Source organism: Rhinolophus ferrumequinum, chromosome 21 (genome assembly GCF_004115265.2).
Source record: "Rhinolophus ferrumequinum isolate MPI-CBG mRhiFer1 chromosome 21, mRhiFer1_v1.p, whole genome shotgun sequence".
Classification (NCBI taxonomy): Eukaryota; Metazoa; Chordata; class Mammalia; order Chiroptera; family Rhinolophidae; genus Rhinolophus; species Rhinolophus ferrumequinum.
In genome coordinates this window covers 48,185,945-48,207,316 of record NC_046304.1, presented here as the reverse complement: position 1 = coordinate 48,207,316, position 21,372 = coordinate 48,185,945, and the positions used below count along the sequence as shown (strand labels likewise).

Genomic DNA, 21,372 nt, shown 5'->3' with positions numbered 1-21,372 from the left:
GTAAAGCCCTGAAGTACTCAGGCAATACAGAGAGGGTGGGACACCATTTGCCTGCCTGGTCTGTGGAAGGAGCACTGGACTAGCAATTGGGACATGTCCTCCCTGGGTGGCCCTGAGCAAGTCATCGAACCGCCCCGGCAGAGTTTCCCCATCTGTAAAGTGGGAATAACAACACCTGTCCTGCTTACTTGACAGAGTTTGTGTGAGGCCAGCTGAGATCACCGAGCACATGACAAGGCTTGGGGAGTGGGAAAGGCCACCCAGCTCGGGACTGAGGCACCGGGGTGCTGACGGTGCTTAGCAGCAGAGCAGGGCCTGAGATCTGTGCTCGTCCAGGAGGGGGGCTTTACGGGCACCCACCTGTGGCTTAAGAGCTTCTGGGGCCTCCCACAGCCAATAAATCACTGCCTGTGGGTGTGCTGTGTCTGGGCTCCAGCGTGAACCGACAGCCTGCCTGTGGCTGCTGCACACAGTGGCTCCTCTGCCTGCTCGCCCTTCCCTTGTGGGCTGGGCAGGAGCAAAAACAGATCCCAGGTCCTTATCTCTTAGGTTTTCCCGAGGGGCCCTCCAACTGCCCATATAGACACCCTGGTGGTGCCACGTCCCTTTCTCAGAATTACCGGGTGCCGTTTTAGGTGTTGCCTGCCATGTAATTTGTCCTGGTTTGTCACCTTCTTGCCATCAAGGAAGAGAGAGGCACAGTGGAGTGTCAGATTGTGTCTCGTCGTGCAGTATGCCAAGGAGGTTTTCAACAAGCTGTCGTTGAGCATACAAATTGTCTGATTTCTAGTTTATTTTGCTGTGTAGTGTTCCATGCATTCATAGAAAGGAGACTGACAGGAGCATCCCTGATGGGGCAGCAAGCATCTATTTAGTGCCTTTTCTATGCCCAGCACTGTGCTAAGTGGATTGCGTACAATCCTTGCTCTCGTCAAGCCAAACTCTTTTTGACCACCAAATTCCACATCCCATGCAGATCCAGGAGCTCCTCTAAGCCTTTCCAGATAGGTGTTTTCTGTGTGAACGCTTCAGCAGCGGAGAATTTGATCTGTCCTAAGACCACCCACTCTAACATTGGCAACTCTAATTGTTGGGAAGTCCATTCAGTTAGGGAGACTCCATCTGTCCCTGGATGCTTCCAAAAGAGGTTGACCCCTGGGACCTGGAAAAATCAAAGAAGACCTTGTGAAGTTGCTGAGACTTGGGGCGGGGGTGGGGGTGGGGGTGGGGCATGGAGCCATCTTTACTGGATTCAATTCTATTGTCCCCCCGGAATTCATTTCTACCTAGAACCTCAGGATGTGGCCTTAGTAAGAAAACGGCGCTTTGCAGATATAATTAGGATCCAATGACAAGTCTTTAGAGGAGAAGAGAAGGGGAAACAGAAACAGAGAAAAAGGCAACATGAAGATGGAGGCAGATATTGGAGTGCTGCCAGACAGAGTGTGTGTAGAGGGCAACGCTTCTGCCAGAGATTTTGACATCTTCAGAGCCCAGGAAGGTACCAACCCTGGATTCTCTGATCTGTCTCCACTGCACTGCCCCTACTTCCTGCTTCTGTATTCCTAGAAAGGGATCAAACAATCCTCAACCCTGACACCACCCTGCAAATAAGTATGTGACTTATACGATGCCAGAAGTAATGACAAGATGCTCACCATTAGAAAAATTTATGAAAAGGCAAGGAAAATATTTACGATCTCTACTTAGTTATATATTAATCCTTTATTCTTAAATAGTATTGCAGGATTGTTATGGTTGTTTAGTGTTTCATTGTAGGACTATGGTGTAGTTGTGGGTTTTTTAAGCAGGTCTTTAATTTTTTTTCCCCATTGTTTTTCTTTCGTTGTGAAATAAGGTTTCGATGACAATCCTTATAAACAAAAACTTTTTTCATATCTGTACTAGTTTATGGGGTTGCTGTAACAAATGACCACCAACTTGATGTAAAACAACCTAAGTTTATTCGCATACAGTTTTGGAGGACAGAAATCTGAAATGAAACTTGATTTTTAGCCCCCCAAATGGTTTTTAGCCTCCTTCTGGGGGCTCCAGGGAGCAATCACTCCTGTAGCAACATCTACCTTTGTGGTCACGTCATGTTCTTCTCTCTGTCATCAAATCTCCCGCTTACAAGGACACTTGTGATGGCATTTGGGGCCCATCTGGATAATCCAGGATAATCTCCCCATTTTAAGATCCTTAATCCAATCTGCTGAATCCCATTTGACATATAAGGTGACATTTATACTATGAATGGGGGTGTCATTATTGAGCCTATCACCATTTCCATGACTGTTTTCTCCCAATAAATTCCTGTAAGTGGATATAAAGGGTGAAAGAGTGATACTGCTTTTGTATGAAACATTTGGGCAAAGTTTTCAGTGTTAGATTGAACCGGCCTCTTTTTGCCGCTGTCCCTTTAAGAGCCCTTCTTAGCTCTCCTAGGAGTCAGATCAGATTGGGGGGGCGGGTAATGGATTGAAATCCCCATTATAGGAATCATTTAAAGTCAGCCTCTAGGAAGCTCGGGGCTAATGAGATAATTCCCATTAGGAGAGGAAGGAAGTGAAGGTGGCCTGACATCCTTTCTGTCTTTAATTTATATGATTCACTGAAACCTCCCCCTCTGCTCCCCTGGGGCCCCTCCTTCTGCTGCCCCTTTGAATTCTGGTTCCACTGTCCACCCTAGTTCTGCCAGCCAGGGCTCTGGTTTCCAGCAAGTTCCAGCACGCCCAGGAACCTGGGAAGGTTGCCTTCCGCCCAGAGGAGGCATTCGGACTCTTTCCTTGGCAGCTGTGCCAGAGAATCTGCTCCTCGCCTCTTTCTTCTCTTTTCCCAGAGCCTCACCCAGCTGCCCTCCACCCCCACCCTTGCCCGGACCGACCAGGCCTGAGACTGGTGTCTATGGGACCAAAGAAAAGAGAAAAGCTTTCAACAGAACACAGGCAGGCTCCAGGGGACCTAGAGGCCACCCCTGCCAAGATTTTGTTTGCAACACCCCCGCCCCCCACTCCGTACTTCTAGAGGGAAGGAGACCAGGGGGGAAAAAAGGGAGAAACAGAACAACAGAGATCTTTCTCTTCCTGTTTTGCTCCGCTGCCTACACTTTTGGTCAAAGCTGTCTCTGCAAACATGAAAATCCAGTTTGGGTCTTTAATTAGAAAAGTGTGAAGTAACCCAGCGTTCAGGGTTTTTGAAGTGCACATCAAACCTTGGAAACATCTGGGGGCTGCAGGGAGGGAGACCCAATGCATCCTGGGGTATGTTGCTATCAGTGACCCATTTCATGTATTGGACACCTGCCGGGGACAGTTCTAGCCACCCCTCCCCCACACCCAGGAAGGGTCCCTGGCACCCAGAGGGAGGAGGGACTCTATCTTGTCCCGGGTGACTTCTTTTCCTCCTCTCATCTTCCCCAAGGGAAGCCATATGGTGGAGTGTTCTGAGTTAGGGCCAAGGCCCAGAGCTGTGCTGGCCCTGGGGACAGTCCCGTGGTCCTGATGTGCCGTGTGGGTGGCCTGTCCTGTGAAATCGCTGCCTGACCTCCCGGGGCCTCTGAGAGCCCAGCTGCAGCCTTGAGGAACAGTCTGGCCTCATCGTGACCAGAGGCTGCTGAGGCCCAGCTTCCCTCGTCACCGTGGCACCCGTGCCGCATGCTCTCCAGGCTGTGCAGGTGCCAGGGCTGGGCAGCCGAGACCGATAAGTATCCATTTTCCCATTGGGTTCACCTCACCTGGCTCTTCAGGCTGTGGGGTCTGTAGTGAGACAGAGACAGGCAAACTAGGGGCTTAAAAGAGAAGGGAACACAGAAGGACGAGAGAAGCAAGGGAAAGACGGAAGCGTTGCGTTTCAACACCAAAGGAGGACGAAGCTAGAGTTCCGACGCTCCTCGGTCCTCTGGAGCTCTAGAGGGGTAGCGCCTTGTTCGTGGCAGGGCTCCGTCAGGAGTGGGCGTCACCATCCGCTCGCCACTCCTGGCTTCATCGCCCCTACCCTGCCCCTGGCGTTCTCAAAGGGTTCAGGGCCCGTTGAGGAAGGCATCCAGAGGAGGGTTGATCTCAATGCTAGAAACAACTTTATGGGTTAAAAACGGGCAAAAAGGAGTCATAGAATATGGATCGGGAGGGGTTTTTTTTTAATACGTCTTAGGTATGTATGGTCTATAGGAGGACAATAAGTGAAGCAGTGACGTGTTATTCTTCTTTCCTTGGAAAGGAAGTGCTGCCTGTATTTTTTAAATAGAGATGACGCTGTAGGGGAAACAGGACTAATGACAAACAATACTCCTCACTGAGCCTTTAGTGTTTAACTCCGTCCTCACAACAGCCCGGCGATGGAGTAGGTCCTACTGTGATGCCTGTTTCCCAGAGGGCTTGAAGAGGATTGAGATAATTTGCCCAGGATCCGGGACTTGAACCTCGCTCTGCCTTCCTTATCATGAAGCTAAGGTGTCTCCAGTGACATGTGTAACCTGAAGTGTCTCATGTTGGTAGGAATGAGTGTCCGTGCCCCACCTCCCTCCCACACTTGTCAGATAACTAGCATGTCGCTGGTGGTTCACTTGTTCATTCGTTCGTTCATTCATTCATTCACTCATTCATTCATTCACTCACTCATTCATTCATTCACTCACTCATTCACTCACTCATTCATTCATTCACTCACTCATTCATTCATTCACTCACTCATTCACTCACTCATTCATTCATTCACTCATTCACTCACTCATTCATTCACTCACTCACTCATTCACTCACTCATTCATTCATTCACTCATTCACTCACTCATTCACTCACTCACTCACTCATTCATTCACTCACTCACTCATTCATTCACTCACTCACTCATTCACTCACTCATTCATTCATTCACTCATTCACTCACTCCCTCATTCATTCATTCATTCACTCACTCATTCATTCCCATGCCTCTTCAGGCCAGACACTAAGCGAGGTCCTCTGAACGCAAAGAAGAGAAACATGGCTGCTGCAGCATGCCTCCGGCTGACCGCGGACAGACCTCCATGGGGCTGAGGAAACTTCAGGAGACCTTGAAGCCTGCTAGCACCCACAGCCCTTGAGTGCTCGTGCTTTTTCTCTCCCACGTCAATGGCCAGTCTTTCCTGGCACTCTGGGTTGAGACAACTCAGAAGTTCGGCTGTGTCCTCACTGCAGGCTGACGGCTGGCCCCCAAACAGCGGAGTAGACAGTAGACCAAGCACTTCAGGGATCAGGTGAGACGGGCGCCCGTCAGAGTATCCCTCCCGAGGAAAGAGGGAAGTAAGTGCCCTCCTCTCTGGAATCCCCTCCCTGGCCTGATTCACAGATGAAAGAGGAGCTCCTGCCTCATCGCCAAGTAAATGTCTCTCTTTCTCCTTGGTCCCCATCGTTGTAGCAGAGCTGGGACCCTCTCTGACTAGTCCCCGATTTCCATTTTTAAATGGCCTATCTAAAGAAAGAAAAGGGCCTCGTGACTGGCCGTTAGGTGGCCCCTGAGAGACGCACTGCATGATAAGGAGAGGACAGGGGGAGTCTGGAACTGGGGTCCCTATAATCTTTAAAGTCCATCTTTAGGAACAATCCCCTGTGGATAAACAAGGGATCCAGGTCGGCTGATATTCGGAAGGGTCTTTGATCCACCTAGAAGTTAATGCTTTTCAATGGAGAACCACAAAGCAGCCCCACCCAAGGCTATGGAGATAACAGGCTGGTGCAATCACAAACCACCGGCTTCTTGATAATGCCGGGTTTTATTGAGGTCTGGTTTTTGCCCAATGGGAACACATCCGGCAGGCATCAAAGGGAGCAGGCGTCACCTTGTGCAAAGAATCCTGGACCCTCAGGTGTGTGCGTGTTGGGAAGGGTGCGTGTGTGGCTGTGTGTGCACAAGGCTGCCCGTTGGCAATTACCTTTCTATGTGGATCAGAGGCCACCAGCTCCGGGGGGCCTTGCCGAGTTATGAGCTCCATTCCCTTGTTCTGGCTCGTCTAGTGCCTAAGATGTCCCTGCAGGTGGTGATTTCACATCTTACGTGTAAGGGGTACTCCGTGTCATTGTGTCCTTGATTCTATGTCACAAAGGCAGTTGGTATAAGACATTTAAGGGAGAGATGAGACGGGTGCTCAGAGAAGACAAAGCCTGAAAGCTTATCATTTGGGAATCTCAGACTTGCTCCTTGGTAGTCTTTTGGAGGTTTTTGCTTTACATGGAACAAACTCCAGGGACGCCACATGTGTCTCACCTATAAGAGTGGAAGAAACAGGGCGCGGGGATGGTGGAAGAATATAGGGGAAGTATAAGGTCGCATCTTTGCAGGGGGCGAGTTGGTGAACGAAGGGGTGAGTGCAGTCCTGGGGGAAGGGGTGCCCTCCCCTCTACCCCGGTGGTACCTCTTGGCTACCTCCTATGTCATCTGGACCTGAGCATCATACATTGGCCTCTGGACATAGGAGCAGAGAAGCACCACCATGCAAACAGAACATCTGGAAGCTTTTTGAGGTTTATTTTTTAACACATTTGCAAGAGTCGGGACATTTGCGCACCAGGTTTACACGCCGGAGGGAACCCAGGAGTTTCAGTCAAGTGGGAAGTGTACCTCGACTCTGTGGAGAAGGGCAGTCGTGTACGAACAGGGAGGTGGGCACACGGAAAACGGCCAATGCGCAGCAAAGTCCTCCATTCTTTGGACTGACTTGCACAGGAACAGAAGTCCCCAAGGACAGAAAAGGTACCTGGGTTCCTTGCCTCTTGGGTACCACTGGTACAGAACAACAGGATTTTTTCTGCTTTGTTCTGATTGGCTGCCTTCAATGGAATGAAAGAACAGAAGAAAGGACCCGGAAAAGGACGGGAACATGCTGGTCGGCTCCATCCCACTGAGCCTCAGCCTCTTAGAGACCCGCTGGGAGCTGGCTTTTTCTGTATGGGTTAAGGACTCATACCTGTTCTTCATCTTCCCATCTGGGCGAGCCAGGTGGGGCTGAAAGAGGTAGGGACAGAGAGGCCAGTCATCCTGGGGCTGCAAAGACCGCCAGAGCCCTCTACCAGCCCCTCTATCTTCCTCTACTTCCTGCCACCTCCTCTCTCTCTCTTCTCTTCTTCACTTCCTTCTCTACCTCCTCTTCTTTTTCTTCCTTTTCCTCCTCTCCTCCTTTTCTCTACCACCCCTCTGCTTCCCCCAGTAACATCCTGGACTGAATGGTTTGGGCCAAGGGAAACAAGGAAAAGCTGGGCTCAGCATTTCAGCAGGGCAGGCTGGGAAGGAAACAACGAAGGGAAGAGACGGCCCCAACAGGAGAGAGGATGGACACATGACCTCATCTTTCTTTTCCAGGAGCCAGAGCATCAACCTGTTCAGCTTTCCCTTTTCCTTCGTTGCTGGTTTCTCATTTAATTCCTGCTTTCCTTTCTGCTCTGACTCCTCGCCAAGCTTACTTTCAGGCTACATTAAATATATGGGAAATCTCTCCTTGCTGAGAGTGCATCCTTGTGGGAGGAATCTGGTTTCGGTGCCTGGGGAGTTTACCAGTTGGAAGGAGAATGTATGCTCCCTTTTCTACCTAGGCCCCGCTGCTGTATCACTGACTTTATTAAGATAGTTCTTTATGTTGCATGAGCTAATGTTTACAGCACCTCGTGGGAGCTGGCTCCTTGTGTGCTCTGTTTATTAGGGGAGGAAACTGAGGCTTTGTGTGGTTTTTCATGGGAGACATTGAAAGGTGTCCACCCTGTTCTGATGGGAAATGAGGTGACACAGCCACCAGGAATTCTAGAAGCTCATTCCCAAGTGTGCCACAGTCATGCTTATTACAGTTTCTGCTTGGGAGTATCTCACGTCTTTCCCCAAATCAGGATTCAGGGGTGTTACCACCTTCCCCAGCTCAAAACCATCTGTCTTCCGGGCCTGCTGGCCCCTCTGCAATGTGCAGTGGTTCTCAGCATCGGCTGCACGTTGAAATCACCTGGAAGGCTCTACCTACTGCCTCGTCCTGCCCTAGTAGATTCTGATTTAACCAGGTTAGGGCAAGGCCTCAGCTTTGGACTTTTGAAAAGCTTCCCAAGTGATTGTTATACGCAACCAAGGTGAAGAACGAACCACTGTTCAGAATCAGTGTTTCTTAACTGGGAGTGATTGTGCTGCCCACCCTCATTATCCTGCCCTCAGACATATGCCAAGACCTTGTTGATGGTCCCACTGAGACGGGGGTGCTACTGGCATCCAGAGGGTAGAGTTAAGGGATGCTGCTAAACATCTCACAATGCGCAGGACATCACCACTCCCCCCCAAAGAATGATCCAGCCCCAAATGGCACTGGTGCCAGAGTTGAAAAGCCTTGCTCTAGAATGCTGGTTCTCACACTGGAGTGTGCACCAGAATCACCTGGAGGAATTGTGAAAACACAGGTTGCTAGGCTCCACTCCCAGAGTTTTTGATTCTGTAAGTCTGGGGTGGGGCCTGAGAACTTGCCTTTTTAACAGGTTCCCAGGTGCTCGTTACTGAAGCGGTCGGTCCAGGTCTACACTTTGAAAACCACTACTCTAGATGGATTCAGAATCCTGTTTTTCTAGATCTGAGATATGTCGTCTCCATTATGGTTATTAGAAAGCTCTGAAATAACAGTGAGTTAGTAACTCAAACACAAGACCATTCTCTCTCATGTAACAGAAATCCAGAGAAAGGCCATCCACAGCTTGTGAGGCAGTTCTAGAGTTATTAGGGACCCAGGCAGGCTTCCATCTTCTTGTTAGATCTTAATGCATGGCTTTAAGGGCATTTTCAATGCCCCTTAGAGTCCAAGACAGCTGCTGGAGCACCAGCCATCGTGTCCTCGTTGAAAACAGAAGGTAGTAAAGACAGACAGGTGACAATCGGGCTCCTTCCAACACCTTCTGAACAGCTTCCCCAGAAATCCCACCACACTTTTGCTCACAAAATCTTAGTCACATGGCCAAATCTTAGTCACATGGCCAAATCTTAGTCACGTGGCCAAATCTTAGTCACATGCCATAGCTAGCTGCAAGGGAGGCGGAGAAACATTTTACTCTGGGCCACAATGTGCCAGCCAAAACTCAGACTTGTTTATGTTTCTAAGTAGAAAGGAGAGAACAAATATTGGCGTAGGTAACTAACAGCTTCTGCCCATATGAGCACTCCTGATCCTCCTAATACTTATCATTTACTTGGCATGTGCCGTGTGCTTTTTTAAATTCAGTATCTCATTTAATCCTAAGAGCTTTGCAAGGCCGGTAATAATATTAATCTCTGTTTTGCAGATACTGACGAAACTAAGGTTTTCAAAGATTAAGCCATCAGCCCAAGTTACAGTCATAGAGGAAGTAATTTGAGAGCCGCTGCAAAGCCTGGGCTGCTTCTTGCCTCAGTTGCTCTCAGAGACCTGACCTTTTCCTTCGAGCCTGTCCGGTTATCTGTGAGACCTTTCTAAGTCAAATTCTGGGCCCTGCCCCTTCTGATTAGCTCCATTCCATGGCTATCTGTATTCTTGCGGATACCCTCTTCTACAGATCTATGGGGAAATACACAGGGTGTGCCCTGATTGACAAGATTAGTTTCCTAGTGCTGCTGTAAAATTACCACAAACTTCGTGGCTTAAAGCAACACCAATTTATTCTCTTTTAGTTCTGGAGGCCAGTATTACTGGGCTAAAATCAAGGTATCCCCAAGGCTGGTTCCTTGTGGAAGCTCTGGGAAAGAATCCATTGTCTTACCTTTTCTATTAGGTTGGTGCAAAAGTAATTGCGGTTTTTGCATTTGTTTTTAACCTTTTAAACCACAAATACTTTTGCACCAACCTAATAGCTTCTGGAAGCCACCTGCTTTCCTGGCCTCAGGATTCCTTCCTTGAACCACTCCAGCCTCCTGCTTCCATTGTCACATAGCTTGCTCCCTGTCCTGTGTCAGACCTCCCTCTGCCTGCTCTTATAAGCACTCTTGTGATTAATCCAGGATAAACTCTGCATCTCAAGAGCCTTAATTTATTCACATCAGCATAGTCCCTTTTGCTATAGAAGGTGCCGTTCAAGATTGCAGGGATTCGGATGTGGCTCTCTTGGGGGTCTCATATTTAGCCTGCCATTGGGCGCTTCTTGTTACTGTTCTTCCATTCTTTGTCCCCAGCGCTTCTGCCATGAGCTGTTCCAAACATACGTAACATTTCACTTCTGTCCTGGGAGTTTTCAGAGAGGCCAGAGACAGGGTCTGAAGGGCAAGGCAGTGTGTTGGGAGACGTGTCTAATCAGCTCCCAGTGGTCATAGCAACGGACACAAAAACATTCAAGTGGAAAAGGACTGGGGGGAGGGGGTCCTGCCCTAGAGGTGGCAGAGTGACTTACCTGGGCAAGAGTGCACAACAGAGAAGCGTAAACAGCAGCTATGTTAGACCCGCAGCAAGCGTCATAATCCCTTAGGGCTGTGTGTTTCTAGATGATCCTTCAAATTTCTCGGTGCCTGCTAATCCACGTGCCCCCCATTGCCTTTCCCTAGGTTCATAGAGGTGTGTCTTTGGCCAAATACAAATGCTACACCTAGAATAACTTGATGGGGGCTGGGAGGAGGGAAGAAGTGTTAGGCTCTGCTTAGGCTGATGATGTCCTAACCTCAGTTTCCTTCACTGGGCTCATTCTCTTGTCTCTATCCTGACACCCCCCTCCTGCCCCCACCCTTGGCTGGGTCAGCCATGCTGGGATGAGTCTGGGGTGTTGTATGTTTTGCTTTTTATTTTATTTTGCAAGTGCCTCCCAACATTCTCTTGTGTGTTTAATGTCCCACTGCCAAGTGCATGAGGTTGCCTGGCAACAAGAAGGAAGTACTTGTGTGATTCACCGGGCTGCTGCCAGTTCATTTGCTAACTGCATGCCTCTCCCGGGGAAAGGCTTCTCCTGGCCCTGTCTGAGCCAGCTCAGAGGGCTGCTGCCCAGGAAGGGAAAGGAAACCAGAGAAAGGTTAGCAGAACTTTGGGGGGTGTTTGGGGTGTTTGGGGTCCAAATGAAAGAAAGTATCCAGAGGGCCCGGGAAACACCTGGACGAAGACTGAGGATTTCCCTCTTGGCCACCTGTCACAGAGCCACCTGGAGTAGCAGAGTGCCTCTGTGTAGGCACATTGGCTGGCTTTTGGGGTGGGTGACTCGAACACGCAGACTCTCTCCTTTTGAAGCTCTTCTTCAGAGGACTGTCTTTAAACCATCTTCTCCCAACTTAGTCTCCCCCGGGCCCTCACTGTGACATCTTCCCATCTCTGACAGTTACCATCCTTTCTCTGGGCTGCACGGCACCTGCACACATCCCTGCCAGGGGTTAGCCAAAGCCCACAGGAAGGTGAGTGACCTTGCACCAGGTTGAGCTGTGGCCCTCACCTGTCTAGCGGGACAGAAGGGGACCTGATGGCCCAGACTGCCTCCAGAATCCTTAGTGTAGTTTCTGCAGATACTGCTGTCCTTCTGGCTTCCGGCTTGATCAGTGTTACCTCTCTCCTATGGCCTAGGGGCGGGGTTTGCCCGTCTGGTTTTTGTCTGTATCCATAGCATCCAATCCAGTGTGGTACTGGCCAATGCACGGATTTACAATTATCCAAGTGATTCCTTGTGGGTGGATGGCCATTGCGGACTCGAGCGACCCGTCATGAAGCCCGGATTATCTGTGAATAGGTCCCTTGCCTGAATCGATGGACCTCGTCAATTTTAAAATGGGGACATCCCCTGAAGGCATTTGGTGGTACTAAATATTCGTCACTCAGAAATGGGGGGATTGTGCAGACATGGGTGGAAATGAGGAAAGTGTGATAAGACCAAGTCCATCTTCATTTATTTGCCATCAGAATTAGGGAAAGAGAACTGTGTGAAACCATTTCCTCTGGGGGACCCCTTAACAACCTAGTTAGTTGTTAAGGGACTTTCCAAAGCAGAGAGAAGTGCCAGCTGAAGTGAACATTAGGATTAAGGACCAGACTCTTGTCATCCCATATGGAGAACATTGGCACCCTCTGTGCCTCAATTTTCCCATCTGTAAAATGGGTGATTTGACACCTCCATGCTCCCTGCCCCACATCTCACGGACATAACAGTGACATGTGGAAAAATGGAATTTTCCACTTCCTCTTGGCTGGCTGTATATACTCAGTGGTACTTTAAAAAAAAACAAACAAAAAAAAAACATCAGCTATGGGTGTAGTGGTGACATTTGTGTGAAGGGCTCCTGGTCATGATTCAGTGTACAGGGAGTTCCTTGAGTTATACAAATAGGCCTATTTCCCCTCCTTAACTAAAATCCTGCTTTTGGAAGCAGTCTGTGTTCTTTTCAGTAGCTAGACTATTATGGACTAAAGACAGTAAAGTGATGCTTATTGTTGAAAGACATCTGTTGGAAGAGCAGAAGCCAGAGTCTCACTCTGATGCTGTCTCTTGATCTGCAGGCTTAGGAAGGACTGGCAGAGGACTGGCAAAGGGCTGCTCTCCCTCACCCACACTTCCCACCAGGAAGCTTCACGGAGCCAGCGGATGCCACCAGGGCCCCCCTGAAGGACCTGGCTAAGATGGGACCATCTCTTAAGAGACAAGAGCTCTGGATATGATGAAGAATTCCTCAGTGCAAAGACCCTCGCACTGAGAAATGGGCTGTGTGTTCACTTGCCTGAGCCCAGAGACGCACGCATCGTGGGACGTGACCTACAGTTGGAGAAGACACTGTGATCCCAGGCCTTTTATTTCTGTGGAGAACGTTTCCTCGGCTGCTGCCTCCTCTTAAGACTCCCCTCCCGCTCCTCCTCCGGAACAAAGGCCTTTCTGCCACACCCTCTTCATGCCCCCCACCTCCACGTCTGCTGCGCCTTTGGACTCAACACTTCTTGTTTGCTCCATTATCTTCCAGCCGATACAGAGTGAATAGTTAACCACACTTCGGTCAAATGGAATCTTAAGTTTTGCTCCTGCTCCTTCTAGGGAAGTGTGTGTGCATTGCTGTGCGAGCAGTCTTCTCATTGATTTGGGATCTGGCCGCACAGGTTCCAGTGATGCAGATCAGTACAGAAGTTCCTCAGGCTCTCAGGGACATTGGTGGGGACGTTGGTAGGGGAGCTGGATTGTGAAGGCTGGTGTGGTCCGTGTTCAGCAGTCTCGGTTGGGATCCCACACAGGTGCGCATCTGGAGGAGCAGAGAATGAACACGGTTGTTCATTCCGAGTGTGACTTCTACGGATGAGCTGAGTGTGACTTCACTCAGCTGTGAAGAGCCTCTTCTCTCAGGTGGCAGGTGGGGTCCACACCAGAACAGGGGACTTCCTTACAGACTGTCCAACTACCATCGATGGTGGAATTTATGGAGGCTCTTCTCCCTCCAGTGTGTGCTGATGACACACACGCCTGACAACAGATTGGGCCCCGTGAAACCCGAGTCCTGTTCATTCCATTCACTCCGTAGCTACCATACGCATGGCTGGAAACATGTCCTCCCTATCCGTGATGGGTCAGCCAAAATGCAGAGCCAAAGAGGTTTGCAGGTTCAGTTTCCAAAGCGAATGGATGACTTGTCTTTGTAAAAAGAATTAAATATATATATACCCACCTATACATTCCCTGTGTTGTAGGCGATGTGTTTGTGTGACCATTTGATGACCTCGATGGCATCTCAGTGGAGCAATGGGGTCATCTTGGCATCTCCGACTCACCACAAAATGAGTGAGGAGAACCTGTGGCAGAGGGTTCACGCTCTTGAAATGTAAGGCTTCTTTGTGGTTGTTTACCTTCCTTCCTTGACATGCAGACAGACTTGTTGTGGTCGAGTCCTTTGGGTGTCAAAGAGCAGAGACCCACTTGTATTGCCTCCATAAAAGGCTGGCTCATCCCAAGTTGCTGTGGAAGGAACATAGACCAGAAACAGTCTACCTAGCAGCTGCCCAACTAAGCCTTTCCAAGAAGCCCCAAGTCATTCAAGATACCCAGTGGCAGTCAGTGGTTCCCCAGGATAGCAGAACTGTCACATCCTGGTCATCTTGATCTGTTAGCAGCAGGATCCACTGATTCTAGAATTCTGCTGTCATGATGAGCTGCGGGCGACCGACCGTCCCAGTTTGCCTAGGACTGAGGGGTTTCCCAGGATGCAGGACTTCCAGTGCTAACCCTGGGACGGTCCTGGGCAAACTAGAACAGTTGGTCACCCTGCTGGGTGATTTGATGACCCTCTGGTGCTCTTGATTGGTTTGGCCATTTGCCATTCAGAACGCTTGTGTCTGGCTACTGGGCAGCCTATAGATAGATGCCATTGGATCAGCCCCCAATCTTGGCCAAATCAACTGTTTCCAGGGTGACAGGGTTGCACAATGTTGAATAAAAACCTAGGTGTAAAGAACCAGCCGAGACCACTTCTTTCAGATTTGTGCTATTATGGACAGTGCACGTGGCAGGCATTCAAGGTGTCAGGGGCTTCTCTCCAACACAGTCCTACGTAAGAAGGTGAAGCTAACGTTCCTTATTAAAAACAATAGTTCATTAAGAAACAAAAACTAACACGGCCACTGGGAACAGTAGAAAATACAATGGGTGTGTGTGTGTGTGTGTGTGTGTGTGTGTGATACATGCACATTCTATGTAGAAGAATGAACCAAGAAGAAAATTCTGCATCTCAGCTAGTCAGAGACTAAGAGCTAAAATCTTTGGGATGGTGTTGTCTGGAGAGCTAAGGAATTGTCTAGAGGACTTCCTGAAATTCCTTTGAACCCTAGGCTCCTTTAAAATATCAAGGGCATGTAAATTGGGCCTAAGTGTGTACTGTCTCGGAGATAACCTGTAAGTTCAACTCAGATAGTGTTGAAGGGGACCTCCCAGCTCCCTCTTACCTTTGCAGACACTGACTCGATTGGGAGAAAGGAGCCGGTGGTGAAGGTGGTAGCGGGGGAGGGTAGAGGAGAGGAAGGCTGTGCCAGCAGAATTTTTGACAAGTAAGAACAATCTGAAGGCAAATTACAGATTCTTGTCAGGTTGGCCAAAGCCAGGCTTTCGGGATTCATGCCATCCTGAAGTTGTTGCTGCTTGCCATGGGACCAGGCCTCCATCTTTTCTGCTGAAAGATCGACCATGTGTCTAGAACACCAGCCTTGGGTGAATCCCGCTCATCTTGTGTGGTGTGGCCACAGGGAGGTCATTGCGTGCTAGGGTGGAGATGAGCATACACACATCTAGAAAGTGTCCTCTTACATTATCCCTGTGTTAAGGTTGAGACACCCACCGGCCTGCTGGTTGTACCTGGGTCTTCGCCTCTGTTCCAACGCTCACTGCCGTTGAAGGAATGCTAGCCCAGCTCCTGGGGTGCCATTTTTCTTTTTAAAAAGCTGAATTCATTTTAGGTATTTCCTTCATGTATGTCCCACAGGTAATCATTGGTTCCAGAGGAAGTCCCGCTGTTGTGCCACAAGTAACCTTTTTCTCTCTCTTTTTTATTTTCTCATCCAATGCGAATCCCAGAATCCCAGAGGTTGCAGTGGTCGAAAGCCTCCCTCTTATCTAGTACTACCTCTGAATGATGCAGGAATCCCCTTTCCCACATCGCAGGAGGGATTGTCCAGCCTTGGGCGAGGCAGCCTTTTTGGCAGAGTGGGAGAGGGCTGTGAGACGGCGAATGATACTCAACCTGGTGGGGAAGCTGTGGAATTTTACAGCGTAATTCATTAGGCTGTCAAGTGGCCATGAAAGTCAGTTCCTTAATGAGATTTTCAGCCAAATGCATTTTGCCCTCTCCCCAACCTGTACCAGTCTCTTATTTCTGGATAGTACGAGTATATCTTATGCTGATAAAACGCACAGAGTGAAGAGGCAAGGAGGCCTGAGTTTTTGTCTCAGAAAGTCCCTCATCTTGGTTCCTTCCATGTAAAATGAAGGATTCGGGACACATAATCCCTGAAGCTCTTCTAGCTCTGACAGCCACAGTGCTGTCATGTTGGATAGAGTTCACGACTTAAAGATTTGCTATTTTTTGTTCCTGATGAGAACAGTATATCAGACATTGACCAAGGTACAGTGGAACAGTATTTTATCCACGTGCTGGACATACTGATTGTGCTTTAATTCATTACGAGCATAACTTAACCTCAAAGTAGTCCTGCCTTCCCCCAAGGTTTTGTTCAAGTTTCCCTCTGAGATGTTTCCATGGCATTGAAACGCAGACATTTTTATCCTCTTCCAATCATCTTGGAAACCTGTGTGTTGATGGAAAGATAGGAGGTTCTAATGGTGAAGTAAGTCCCTCTGCTCAAGAGGGTATGATTTAAAGGGCATAAAGGTGACCTTGGGAATGGCCACTGACCTTGGATAAGACTCATGCCAGGCTGTTGCAAAGCAGGGCTGGATCCCCCTACCTCTACTTTGGAGAGAAAGCAGGCAGAGGGAGCCCATCTCTGCCCAAATCTTCAGGACTCTTTTCAAAAAATACTGAACTGAGGGGACCTGGAAACCTGCATGCTAGTCCTGCCTCAGCTTCAGCTTGTTCTAAGGTCATTTGTAAGTCACTCAATCCTTTTCTCGGGGTCTCAGTTTTCTCATCTATAAAATGGGAAAGTCTCATCTATAAATGGTTGGTCTTGAGTTCCCAGGTGTCAAGTTCTGAGCTTTGCCTGACCCAGTGGATGTCTGCTGTTCTCCGACATGTAGTACTTTCTCCCTTTGCCTTTGGCTGTGCAAGCCCCAGACAGGGCTGTCCCAGGAAGTACATTACCAAAGAATACTTCAAAGCTGTTTGCACTCATCAGTTGCACTGAACATGAGTTTGTTGAAGGAGAATGCAAATAGACACATAGACTGATGACAGGCGGGAGAGGGGAACTGCTATTTGCAGAGGGTGACTGGGGGGGGTGGCGAAGCTTGCCTGCAGTTTTGACCAGTAAATAAAAACTTGGAGCTCTACGTGGCTAAGACTATAGAGGATTTATTAGTTTGCTTAGTGACAGGCAAATATTAAGTCTTAAGTTGACCCGTCCTGGGACCTGCCTTTTGGCTTTTGTATGCCGTCAGGCGCCAATCACCGCGTGCTCCAGGTTATCAAGTTCTGTCGAAGGGCCTTTTTGTTTGTTTGTTTTTTTCAGTTGTTTCCCGTATCCTCCTTTTCTTGCTTCCCCCCCACCCCTTACGATAATTCAGATCTGAATTTTGGAGACGGGGAGAGCAGAGTGTGGAAGACATATTGTTCTGTTCCTAAAATGCCTACATTCTGGGCTCTGGCTGGCCTGGGGATTGGTCATGCCAGTGGTTTGGTGGTTGTTGTGGGTCCCCTCTCCATCCTCTGCCCTGAACTCTTTTTTAATTAATTAATTAATTAATTAATTAATTTTCCAATTACAGTTGACATGCAATATTCTATTAGTTTCAGGTGTACAGCATAGTGATTAGACATTTATATACCTTGTGAAGTGATCACCCCCATCAGTCTAGTACCCACCTGACACCACATATAGTTATTTCAATATTATTAACTATATTCCCTGTGCTGTGGTTTATATCCCTATTATTATTTTGTAACTGCCAATTTATACTTCCTAATCCCTTTCACCTTTTTCACCCATCCTTCCATCTCGCTTCCCATCTGGCAACCATCAGTTTGTTCTCTATCTGTGGATTTGTTTGTTTGATTTGTTCATTTACTTTTTATTTTTTTTACTTTTTTAGATTCCACATATAAGTGAAATCATATGGTGTTTATCTTTCTCTGACTTATCTCACTTGGCCTAATAGCCCCTAGGTCCATCCATGTTGTTGCAGATGGCAAGATTTCATTCAATTTTCTTTTTTTTTTTTTTTTGGCTGAGTAATATTCCACTGTATGTACATACCACCTCTTCTTTATCCATTCGTCTATCGGTCTCGGCCCTGAACTCTTAATTAGGTCTAAGGATATTGGGCAAAGGTCTTGCCTCTCCTTAAGCTTAAAATGAGTATAATTGCAGGCATGAAAAGATGTAAGTCTCCTTTTTCTGAGCTGTAACCTTTACTTCATATGTGACCGTTCCTACCTAATAGTGACAGATGACTGCAGCCTGATGCGTTGAAAGGTGAACTGCTAGAGGTAGAGCTGTGAACGCTAGCTGGGCTCTGCTCTGGGCTTGTCGCCCTCCCTGGAGTGCAACACTCAGACCCCAGAGGCTGGACAGCCACCCGTGTATTCAGTTTCTAAGTGTGAGCTGCAGGGAAACTGAACCAGATGGAATCATCTTTATCCTTTGCCTTAAACATCCTGAGTGCAAGCCAGCCTGTTCCAAAGCACTGTAGTTCGTGGGTACTCAGGTGTCCTAGGCAGTGTTTGCTAATCCACCCACTGTGGGGTACGTACACCAGGCACACTCCTGCACGGCAGACCCTATGTGCCCTTTTCCGCGCCATGCTGCTAACTGTCCGTGGAGGGTGCCTCTTACCAGCCTGCCCGGGATACAATGGTTCCCTGCCACAACTCATGGAGCCAAAAGTTGGGAATGTTCTGGAATTGCTTACTTAAGAAAGTTCCTTTCACACTCCAGTGGTGATTTTTGGTTGAACTCAGCATGATTTTCAGCCCTCTGATAATTCTGTCGGTCTGAGCCTATGTTTGAAAAGCTCCATGTTGGACACCCAGGCCACTGAAGTCACGAATCCTTCCAGGCTCGTCGCAAATGCTCTCTTCCCTAGAAAACCTTCCTGGATTTCTCCTCTCCTCTCATCCAGTTGCGACTCCTCCTTCACATATTCTTTTAAAGCAGCTGGCCTTGCATAGGTCCTCAGAAAATGCTTCTCCCTCCTTCCTTGAACATAGCACTTTTCATGTCATTTACTGTGCTTATACTGAACCGGTTTTTATATCCCCCTCTCCCCAACGGCCCGCCTCTCTCTCCCTCCCTCTGTCTGTCACCCCCTTCTCCCCTTCCATCTCTCTAACTCCCCCCTTCATAAGAAAAGGAAATGGGTCACTCCTTACACGTTGAAATGTACCCCTGAAATTCCCAATAACGTTCCAGGTCACATGGAAGGCACTGTGATTGACATTTCATCCCCAGAAAATGGAGATTTATAGGGTTCAATCACTTTTGACCAAGTCTTATAGGTGAAAGTTGAGATTCAAAATCAAAGTCATTGACAGCCTGACGTTCAGAGCTCTCAGGTTGCAGAATGGTGGCTTTTACAGCGAAGATAGACAAGAAAGATATTGAGTTGACTTCTTCTATGGAGGATCCTTTTCTGTGTGCACCACCAAATCTGCCAGTTTGTCCACTCTAATCAATAAAGTGTTTCTGAACAGTGCAGAGAAAATGTGCTTGTTGCTTGATTGGTTGGTGCCCCAGCAGTACCTGTTATTGAAATAACATCTGCCTGCTTTTTCCGCTAGTTGTTTGAGAGCTAGGTTCATTTTTAAGGTGGGAAAGAGGACCTTTAACTCAAAAAATTTAGGTAAAAATTTCTAAAGAATTTCACAGTGTCTAATAGGGAGAAATACAGAAGGGAAAACACAACAACACACCTGAGATGTTCCCTGCCTTCAGGATCTTACTTACAGTCTGGTGAGACAAGAACAGCACATGGAAAGCCATGAGTCACATTTGCCACGTGAATTCATGGTTAGGAGTACTGGTGAATGAGGGTGGATAATGCCACCTGCTCTTGCCCCTAACACAAACCTTCCTGGAAAGTCACAGGCAGAGGACTTAGTAGACAATGATGGGCAGATCCCCTGCTCCAGGGGATGGGCCTGGGTTCTAGGCTTACCACCTGGGGACAGAAGGCAAAGGTGGAAGAGGCCCCACTCAAGAGCAAGCAGATCCAGGGAGAGAAGAGTCTGCTCCCATTTGCTTCTGATTAATTACCTCTCCCAAGGGGAGAAACACATAGAAGAAGAGAAAGGAGAGCAGAAATGTAGGCGGAAGCTTCACTGTTTGAGAAAGAGAAGAACTAAAAGGCCACCTCTTCTTCTCACCTCATACCAAGAAGTAAAATTAGAGTTTGGACACAATGGATGTCATCTGTGGGTGATGGCCACTAAGACCAGTTTCACACGTGAGAGAGAATTCGACATTCAGCCAAGAAAAATTAGGCAGTTCAGGAACTAACACAGTGTGGTGTTTTACTGTCCTTTATAATTTTAAAGCTCATTTGAATCTCAGGGCAACTGAGTGAGAAGGGATTGAGGCCTCATTTTCATAGAGGAGGAAACTAAGCTGAATGAGGTTCCATGACTTGCCCTTGGGCGTCACCTGCGAGTCCCCTGCCCTAAGTGCAGTGTTCCCGTTTCCCCATGGCCGTTTCAGGAGAGGCTGGTAAATGCAAACGGTATTCGTCACAGCAGGCTGCTGTAACAAACACCCCACATCTCCCTGCTTCACTAATGAGTTTTCTTCACTTACACTTCGGTACAATGTGAGTTGGCTGGGGTAGGGGCAGAAGGCTCTTTTTCATGAAATGTAAGGACTCGGATCCTGTCTTAGGTGGCCACCATCTTCAGAGGGACAGGATGGAGCAGCTGGGAAGGAGAGGGACTTGGGCACCGACTGCCTAGGCCTGAACCACACCGCTGACCTCTAGTTGTGGGACCTGGAGGGAGAAACTTAACCTCCCCATGCCTCAGTTTCCACATCTCTAAACTGCTTCATAGGGCAGATGCAAGGTTGGAATGAGTTATTGCAGGCACTTCACTTAGAACAGTGCCAAGGACACAACACTCAGTAAATGTGGGATCTTAGCTCTGTATTCTGAACATGGAGCCCTGTGGGCCTGTCCGCCATGACTCTTGGCTCATGTCTCTGTGTTTGGGAGGGAAGAGGAGAGCATATGTGAAGCCCACCATTTTGTCTATGTTTTCCAGATGTGACATGGCCTCACTGATTCTCTCTGGTTGTGGGTGAGCTGTTTGGGATTTTTGGTTTGCTATTAACGATAGAGCTGAGGGGCCGGCCAACAATATAGAGGTTGATGATGTCTGGATGCTCACTCTCAGAACAGTAATTCTCCTTTCTAGGCATTTTCAGCCCCCCATTCGCTTCATCCGAGTCTAACACTAGTCGAGCGTTTTCTCCCAAAGGCCAAGTTCTCTGCAGAATCTGTCAGTTGTCTCTGCTGACTAAGGAAGCCCTACAGAATCCTCAGTTAGACATCGCAGTGCGCTGACATCACAGTGGGGATGCAGCCCTCTCTGTTGCCTCCTCTTCTAGAGAAGAGAGAAGAGCTGATTTCCAAGCCTGCGGGGGCATCCACAAGCCAGACGGCCTTCTCCCTGTTTCCACACCTTGATTTCAAATCACACCCTTCTTGCAGACCAACAAGCTCCCCTCTCAGACCCCCAGCTGGGCGTGGGATCCTGTAACTGTGAGACCTCAGTCGCCCAGGATTCTGGCACCAACTAGGCCTGTTCCGTCT

At 48.5% G+C, this 21,372-nt stretch overlaps 1 protein-coding gene across 1 annotated transcript in view; it reads left to right on the top strand.

The window, feature by feature from the left end:
- LOC117013225 (uncharacterized) overlaps positions 1-14,492 on the top strand; it is a 145,405-nt gene extending 130,913 nt beyond the window's left edge. The window contains exon 4 of the mRNA XM_033090161.1: positions 12,429-14,492. Within this exon, the coding sequence (XP_032946052.1) occupies positions 12,429-12,434 (6 nt within the window). The 3' untranslated portion in view covers positions 12,435-14,492. The remainder of the gene's footprint in view (positions 1-12,428) is intronic.
- Positions 14,493-21,372: the final 6,880 nt, after the last annotated feature.